The 8,985-nt window shown below is 38.2% G+C and overlaps 1 protein-coding gene across 1 annotated transcript; it reads left to right on the top strand.

The window, feature by feature from the left end:
* The first annotated feature begins 4,126 nt into the window (after positions 1-4,126).
* On the top strand, positions 4,127-8,306 carry LOC135643928 (large ribosomal subunit protein eL20-like). The gene is made up of 4 exons (XM_065161280.1): positions 4,127-4,259; positions 4,566-4,681; positions 4,775-4,838; positions 7,769-8,306. Exons 1-4 carry the CDS (start codon positions 4,128-4,130, stop codon positions 8,108-8,110), a joined length of 654 nt encoding a protein of 217 aa, XP_065017352.1. The 5' UTR covers position 4,127; the 3' UTR covers positions 8,111-8,306.
* Positions 8,307-8,985: the final 679 nt, after the last annotated feature.

Genomic DNA, 8,985 nt, shown 5'->3' with positions numbered 1-8,985 from the left:
TGCATCTTTTCTTGAAGGACTATGCATTAGCATTTTATTCTCTATTGCCTAATAATTTATCTCTGTAATATGCTTGATGATCTATCTAGTATTTTAGTGAGTAGTTTTTAAATCCTGGAGTAGGTTTAGTGGTTCAAATTTTAATAATCTGCTTTCGATTGTCATGAATAATATATATATATATATTTTTTGTCTTAACATAATTAAGTAATTCTTTGTAATTTATTTAACGTGACGAAAAGATGAGATTTCATCTCAAGAATTTAAGATGAAATGAAGTCACTTAAACACTTTGGTTTCTCATAAAATTTTGATTGATCGTGAAGTTTGTGGTTTTTTTTTAACGAGTTAATGATATGTTGGAATCTGAAAGTGAAATATTTAATTTAATTTATCGTAATGCCGTTGATTTTATCCAAGATATAACCAGTTACGTTTTCATTTGTTATATAATAATTAAAATTTCTTAATCGGTAATTGTGGTGATGGTGATAGGTGACGTAGTCGGAAGCCACGGGTGGCTTGTGGTAGTGGTTGGTGAGAACAACTCGGTGGTCGACTTTATTGATGTTGGTGGTGGAGCTTGAGAGACTTTTATAGCTTCTTGCATGGGGAAGAGAAGGAAGAGACGGGGGAGCAAGGAGGTGAGGCAAATGCCTTGTGTCCCTTCAACGCAAATGCCTCACCTCTCGTCGATGCAGATGCATAGCAGCATTAGAGGAGGAAGAGGACAAGGACAATGGCCTCTTTGCATCGTCTTGCATCTGTATCAACGTCACTTTTACTTCTGCATCAAGCGACCAATTTCTCATTCCATATGTGCTTCGACAAGTGGAGGGTGTACCAATCGATGTCCTCCACCGGCTAGACCTCAGAATGTCTAGTTTAATAAGACCACGAGAGCTTTGTCAATCGTCACCCGGATCGCGATTGGGCCGCCTGCCTCTAGCTTCCAATCCGTGCTAATTCAGTGGCTGCCTCCTTTCGCTCTTCCTCTTCCATCGCCACTACTATGGGGTCCATGATGATGACGACATGATCATGTGGTGGGGCAACGGGTTCGGGTTGAAGACTTGTCACGTTTGTAGCAGGGATGGCTACAAGTAGCAGGTCGAGGTTGTTGTCGACAACTTTCTCGGTGAGATTAGCATAGCAAACGAGGCAAATTACGTGGGAGGCGAGCCAGGCGACGCAGCTGCAGGACGATGGCTGCTCTACATCATCCTGCAATTGCGTCAATGCCACTCTACATCTGTGTCGACGAGAGGTGAGGCAAAGGCTTTGTGTCTCGTCAATGTAGATGTAGAGCAACACGACGCCGATGCAGACTCCTCACCTCTCGTCGACGCAGATGCAGAGCGGCACAGATGTAGAGCGACGATAGAGGAGGAAAAGGAAGGAGAGCAACGATGGGAGGTGAGGTAAAGGATAAGAGAAAGAGGACGAGGACGATGGCTGCTTTGCATCGTCCTGCATCTGCATTGTTGCCACTCTACATCTACACCGAGCAGCCAAGATCTCCTTTCATATGTGCTTTAGAAGTGAATGGTGTACCGATCGATGTCCTCCACAGGCTGGACCTCAAAATGTCTAGTTGAATGAGACAATTGGAGCTTCATCGATCGCCACTAGGATCGCAACCAGGCCACCTCCTTTGGCTTCCAATCCATGCCAATTCTATGGCTGCCTTCTTTCGTTCCTCTTCCGCTGCCACCACTATGGGGTCCACTAGAGATATAATGCAAATGCTCATTGGAGAATGAGTTCACTAAATGATCTGTTTGCGTAATGTTGGATAGTTAATGATACCTCATTATTAGACAGCAATTCTGTGGTCCCAATTATGTGTCTAGTCCTTAGACTTGAGACACCAAGGATATCCTATATGAGTACTCAACTCTTTGATACCATACTTAAATTTTAGATCTAACATAGCTAGTTATCGGGAGTGATAGCCAACCTTACGAGGGCAATTGAGTATTAATAGAGGATCATTCGCTCTCGATGTCATGAAAGGAATGTCCCGTATGTTCTCGCTCAAGCAAATCCCTAGCTAGGGCCATTCGGATTAAGAGAAAAGTTCTCCGGGAGAATCCGATTAGTGTAACACTCGAGTAGATTCTATATGGGTCTGACAGCACCATGCCCGGTATATGGTCTCTGAGATATTAAATATATAAGGAACTATAAATACACGGTAGCTGAGGGTAGATAGGTCCAATGGATTAGATTCTTCTGTACCATCTGAGGACTATGGCGTAGTGACTTAGTACATCCATAGTCGATGAGTTGAGTGAATTATTCTGTGGATAATAATTCATTGAGTCAAAAAGAATTCTAACAGGTGCAACTCACGGTTAGCTCAGTATTGGGCATAGAGGGTCACACACGTATGGTGAATGATGTGACGAATAGAGGATTGGACATGAGATGTCCAATGAGCCCGTATTTTAATGGATCCTTGGGTGAGACCCAATAGAGTTTAGAATAGTTATTAGATATTGATCTGATATACTTTAAGCCCAAGGTAATTAAATGAAGATCTAATACCCATTATGACAAGATCAATTAGGGTTAGCAGTAAGAGCCCTATATAAATAAGAGTTGGGGCTACATAAGTCATAGGCTGGACCCAATAGCCGCCACCCTCTATTCTTCTCTCATTGCTTCTTCCTCAGCTGACTGCCCCTTCTTTGGTGTGAGAGGGTAACAATAATGACTGCGTCTGCTACGTGATGGTGGTGGTGTACGAATGTAAGGAAAGTACGCATCACAAGAGGTGGTGTGTTGTCGCTTTATCCACTATACAGATCATCACTAAAGAGGAGAACGCGAGATCCCCTTCGTCCATGGATTGAGATATGCAGATTGAGGATATACGATCTCCCCTAATTGAGAACGTTGTTTTCAATTTTATGAGTTTTCGCTCCCGATCGTTGCACGTGATTCGATATAAATATATTTTTAACAAATCGATTTTTTTTTTTTTCCGTTGCACATGTGATACTCTCTTGGGTTTCCTAACACCATAGTGTGGCAACGTCTTCATCCGCCACCATCATAATAATCGATTGAGAAGTTTTAATTAGGACATAACAAAAAATATATAATTAAGATGTTAAAATTATCTTTTTATCATTCATACACGTACTGTCATGTCACGTGCTGTATCTTCCATCGGTAAAGCCGACAATATTAGGACAAATGAAATTTAAATTTGAACTATAAAGGTTTCAATATAATTTTTTTTAAATTTAAAAGTCGAAATACTAAGGTCTAAATATATAATTAGTCATTTTTTAGCAGATGAAAATAACGTTGATAATCCTTAAACTAAATAGTTGCAGGAGATGAATGCATCACCCGTAGGACGACAGTCTGATCTTATGCAGGAAAGTGGTTGCGTGCGATGCGTGCTTCTCTGCCTGCATCAATCGAAAACTCGCTGTCTGCTTCCATTTAGGATCGCAAGATACTTCGTTTTTGTGTAATCAAGATTTGGTGTGGAAATGAACCTGAAGAATTTATCAAGCTTCAGTTTGCATTTAGTAGTATTATGAATCATGATTACACATTCAATTTTTTTTTAGAAGGTAGAATAATCTTATCGATCCAGTTTGAAATTTGTTTCGGATAACTCGCGAAAGGTCCAATCTTTCAACCATGGCGTCGATATGCTTGTTTATTCAGAATTCTATTTTACAAATATTTTTTTTGACATTTTCATTTGGCTTAGCTGATTTAAATTTGGTCAGATTATCTACCTTTGTACTACTCATCACTTGTTAAAGAAAAAAAACTATTTTTTGTTTTTAAATCAAAGACCCAATGATCGTAGAGGAAGAGGCTAAATATCTCTTATTTTATTTTTATTTTCACTAAATTTATCTCTCTAATTGTATATAAAAAAAATATATAATTGTGTCCTCAAACGTAATGAAAATAAATCGCTTTCTTCGACTGCATATTAAAATTATTCGTTTAAATATTAAAAATAATATAATCGCTCAACTCAAGTTAGATCAATCCAAAGCCCAAGATACCATTTCTGGATAGATCCGACGGTCAAAACCAAAGCTCACGAGACTCCGTGGCATTTCGGTAGTTCTTCCCATTACTTTGAGCAAATGGAAACAACGACCGTGAGCGCCGCTAGGGTTTTTGACTATATTAACGTCGCCTCTGACGTCCAAGAGAGCGCTCGGAAGGTCGTCCGCGGCGCGGCGTTGTTCGTCTCAGGATCGATGGGCAACTTCAGGGTAATCCCATCTGAACAATGACTCTCTTCTTGCTCATCAAATCCTTCTCCACCGGCAATACCCCGATCCAATCAAACGAATCGCGGATCGTTGCTTCGGTTCCTCATGTTGTTTGATTCGAACATTTCAGAGTTTGTTATAGAAAAAAGTGACCTATTATTCTCCATAGGATCGATTAGGGTTTAGGAGAAGATGGATATATCAAATGTTGCATTGATTTTGCCTCTTCAGATTTCTTTCCTCTTGTTGTTGCTGTATTCTTTTTTGGTCTGTAGTTGATCTGTTGATGTCTGTCGATGGTGGCAGTTTCATCAGTACCAGGTGGTCGGTCGAGCCCTCCCGACCGAGACGGAGGAGCACCCAAAGATTTACCGAATGAAGCTGTGGGCGACGAATGAAGTCAGGGCTAAATCCAAGTTCTGGTTAGTTCTCGTGGTTCTTTCTTCTGCTTTTACGTACTGAATGCCTAATGCCTCCTTATGTTTGATCATTATTGTTAATCGTTTCATCCTCAGGTATTTCTTGAGGAAGCTGAAGAAGGTGAAGAAAAGTAATGGCCAAGTTCTCGCGATTAACGAGGTTTGTTGTCTTCTTCTTCAGCAACCGCTTTTGCAGAAAGCATATGATCGGCGGCCTTTTGTTTCTTCTTTGGACATGCCTATGTGCCTTCATATAAAAGTAGTCCTTTTCTCTTGCTAACATGGTCAATCTCTCATTACTTTGATGAGATCATGGGAGGCCTTCATGGTATAAGTACTCAGAAAATTCTGATCCATTTGTTGAATCGATACAAATGGGAAATGTGATTATAATCGTGGATAGTGATTGATAATTTAAGCTGATTTGTTGACAGTCATATTAAGATGGGCATGCATATTCATCAAATGTTAGTCAAATCAATTTATCTGCTGAATGTAATATAGCAAGTGTATGAGGTGCTAAATTTTGTGTCATTCTAATTTATGATGCTTGAGAAGTATGTTCAATAAGGAAGAATTAAGTTTCTACTTATAAAATCCAGCTACACTAACCAGATTCATGTATGCCTCTTTTCTGTTTTGGTCTTATTTTATTTTTAATTGTTCAATGTTTCTGTTTTTTCTTTTACTTCGTTGTTTTTGGAGTGCCTGTAACTTTGTCTGATTTTGGTCATATAGTTGAGAGAAGATTGGCATGACATCTGTCTTTTTATATTTATAGTAACAAGTTTCTATCTTACTTATTACCAAGATTAATAGAGGATAGGTAATGCGTACCTAGAAGCGATATTGCTTGAACAACTAGGAAAAAATTTGTGGACAATTTGATCATCTTCTTTTACATGCAGACATAAAAATGAAAAAAAAGGAACTGAAATTCCAAAGTGAACTGCTTTAATATGGATAAAATTCTTGTGGAGGTTTTGGGCAATAGTCAATAAAGGAACACCTTGTAATTATTGAACCAAAATGTTTATTCTTCATCTTTGAATTGATTCTTGCTCTTTATTTTGTGAATTTGAGCCAGATCATGTTCTTCATGACCCCACAAGTTTTTCCTAGACTTCTTTGTCAATATCTGTATACAAACCAAATTTAGATTTCAATTAACAAATGTATTGGACATAAAGCAGAGAATCCAATCTGACTATATGAGATGCAAATTACTTTTCCAGATCACATCAGGATTTAATCAAACAATGGACAGGCAATGAGAAAAAAATGGGTTAGTACCTGAATTTTGGTTGATTACTTCTATTAACTTAAAAATGAAATAGAGGGGAGGGATTGCTTTTGCATTTTATCACAATAGTTTACAACCCCTTAAATGCCATTTTTCTCCACTGAGGACTCCTCTCTGACTGATACATTGGATGGATAACTGCCATATCTTGAATTAAGCACCACTTCTTTCTAGGAAGAAGTTGATTTCCTTGTGCTGGTGGTATACTAGTTTCTATTGGATTGGAGACGTTGTAATCTATAGATTGTCATTCTAGTTGGTTAATAAATGGTAAGCAGAAATTTTTTGGGAAGCATCATCACCTGTGCAATCAATAGTGTGCCATTAATGCTGACAATTAACCTTTTAATCTCTCATTTTGTAAGCTTTTTATTATTTTGTTAGTTTTAGAATAAATAGGATGTTTGGATAAAAAATGCACATTTCTTTTGAACAATGTTTTTGGCTTTTGGTTTTCTTCTAGGTTGTTTTAACTTTTCCTCTAGGACTGAATTTTTTTTATTATTATCAATTTTTGTGGTTAATGTTTCTTAAATTTGATTTTTATTTACTTCCAGATCTTTTCTATTGTTTTTTCTAGTGCTGAATGTTTATTATTGTTTCCATTTTTCTGGGTTGATGCTTCTTTATCTGGTCGATGGGTCTCCTCATTTTGCCCATTCGATTCGTTCCCTTGAAGCTATAGTAATGTTCTATTCAATCTTGTATTATATTTCTATGCATCTGGAGTTGATTTGGGCATCTAGATGTAGCAAGATTGAATACACCTCAGTCTAACTGATCGGTTGTGGGGATGCATTTTGTTGTCTGATCTCTGTTTCCTTCTAGATTTTTTTCCCACTGTTTTCTGTCTGACTTTTTTTTCCCCCATTTTTTCTAGGTTAATGCTTCTTGATGTGTTCTTGGTTTTACTTCTCTATCTTTTCTACTATTTCTTCTAGTACTGGAAATATATAAATTTTTTTTTTGGTGTTGATGCTTATTAATCTGCTTGATGAGTCTCATTTTGCCCATTCAATTCGTTCCCTTGAAGCTATAGTAATGTTATATTCGTATTTAAACTCTCATATTGTGTTACTGTGCATCTGGAGATGTTTGGGCATCTTTAGATCTGGGGAGATTGAAGACACCTCACTCTTAATTGATCGGTTGCGGGGATGCATTTTGTTTTTATACATTGATGTTACAAAGTCTGATCTTGCCTCCTTCTAGATCTTTTCTGCTATTTTTTCCAAAACTGATTTTTATATTATTTTCAATTTTTTGGGTTGATGCTTCTTAGTTGGGTCTTGATTTACTCTAGATCTTTTCTATGACTTTTTTCCTAGAACTGAAATATTTATTGTTTCCAATTTTTTGGTTTAATGCTTCTTAATCTGGTCGATGGGTCTCCTCATTTTGCTCATTCGATTCGTTCCCTTGAAGCTATACTAATGTTCTATTCAATCTCATATTTTCTGTGTCTGGTGATGATTTTGGGCATCATTAGATGTGAGGAGATTGCATACACCCCAGTCTAACTAATCTGTTGCGGCCATGCAGTTTGTTTTTTTATATTGATGTCACCAAGGTCCTACAGGTTTATGTTTGGTCTTTACAAGCTCGTAGTTACTTCTTGTAGATGCTAACTGTGCTGCCTAGACTTTCACGTGGGTCCTTGATCGGCCATTTGATGTGAAATGTAGCTCCCTAGGCAACCTTAGGCGGCCAAAAGTTTCTGCTTAAGACAGCATTGCCTACTAATGATGCAATGTTGTGCTGGAGCTAATTTTATGCTGTTTCGGCAGATATTTGAGAGGAAACCAACAAAGATCAAGAACTACGGTGTCTGGCTGCGGTACCAGAGCAGAACAGGTTACCACAACATGTACAAGGAGTACAGGGACACCACTCTGAATGGTGCCGTGGAGCAGATGTACAATGAGATGGCATCCCGCCACAGAGTCAGGCAGCACTGCATCCAGATCATCAAGACAGCCACCATACCTTCCAAGCTGTGTAAGCGTGAAAGCACCAAGCAATTCCATGACTCAAAAATCAAGTTCCCTCTCGTCTTCAAGAAAGTTAGGCCCCCTTCCAGAAAGTTGAAGACTACCTACAAGGCTTCCCGCCCTAATCTTTTCAAGTAGGAGAGGAGGATTGGTTGAGGTGGCCTCTTGTTTTACCTTGTTTTAAGCATCGTTGGATTGTTTTGGTAGTTCACCAGACTTTGAGAGCTTAAGCACTGCAATCAGTCTGTTTATCTAATGGGCTTCTGCAGCACAGCCTATTTATGATTTGGATTAAAGTGGACTTAGTGCAAATTTGGAGTGTTTTGTTTTTGGATATGAAGTACCATGAAATGCTATTAGAACCTGAGCGGGCCGTTTTGATGATACCGTCTCATGGTTGGTTAGGATCTCTTTGTTTAAAATTTTAAAATAATAAAAATCATGCCGATTATTTATGATTTATAAGCAGTATAAACCAAATTGTTGTTTTAGACGGGTGTTTTCTGTTGTCATTTCTGAAGAATTAGCTTCACTTAAAATATTCTTTCTTACCTCTTAAACCAGGTTCTCGCTAAGCAAACATCGTTTCTATAGGTTTTCGCATCATTTATATTAATCAGTTTTAATTATAAAAATAAAATATTTAATTTTATTTATTTAATTATTTATAATTTTATCAACGATACAATATACGATAACATGTATAACAATGATATAAAAATGATAAATAAAAAGATAATTTTAATATTAAGTTGACGATGACTCTATTAGGGGCTGCGGGTGGTTAGTCTTGCTGATGTCAATCTGAAAATCGACGATTGATGTGGAGGCAACGACCATGACAACAATGACGGTTTGATGATGGTAGTGGTGGGTCTCAGGAATGTCCTTGGAGACAGGTGGGGTGGAATCTTGGAGGTGGAGCTTGAGGGCGACGAATGGAGGTGAGGCAAAATGAGAGGAAAAAACGACAACAACAAAAGTGTCACGGAAGAGGATGAGGACATGACTGA

The sequence above is a fragment of the Musa acuminata genome, chromosome BXJ1-1 (genome assembly GCF_036884655.1).
Source record: "Musa acuminata AAA Group cultivar baxijiao chromosome BXJ1-1, Cavendish_Baxijiao_AAA, whole genome shotgun sequence".
NCBI lineage: Eukaryota > Viridiplantae > Streptophyta > Magnoliopsida > Zingiberales > Musaceae > Musa > Musa acuminata.
This window is presented reverse-complemented; position numbering and strand designations above follow the sequence as displayed.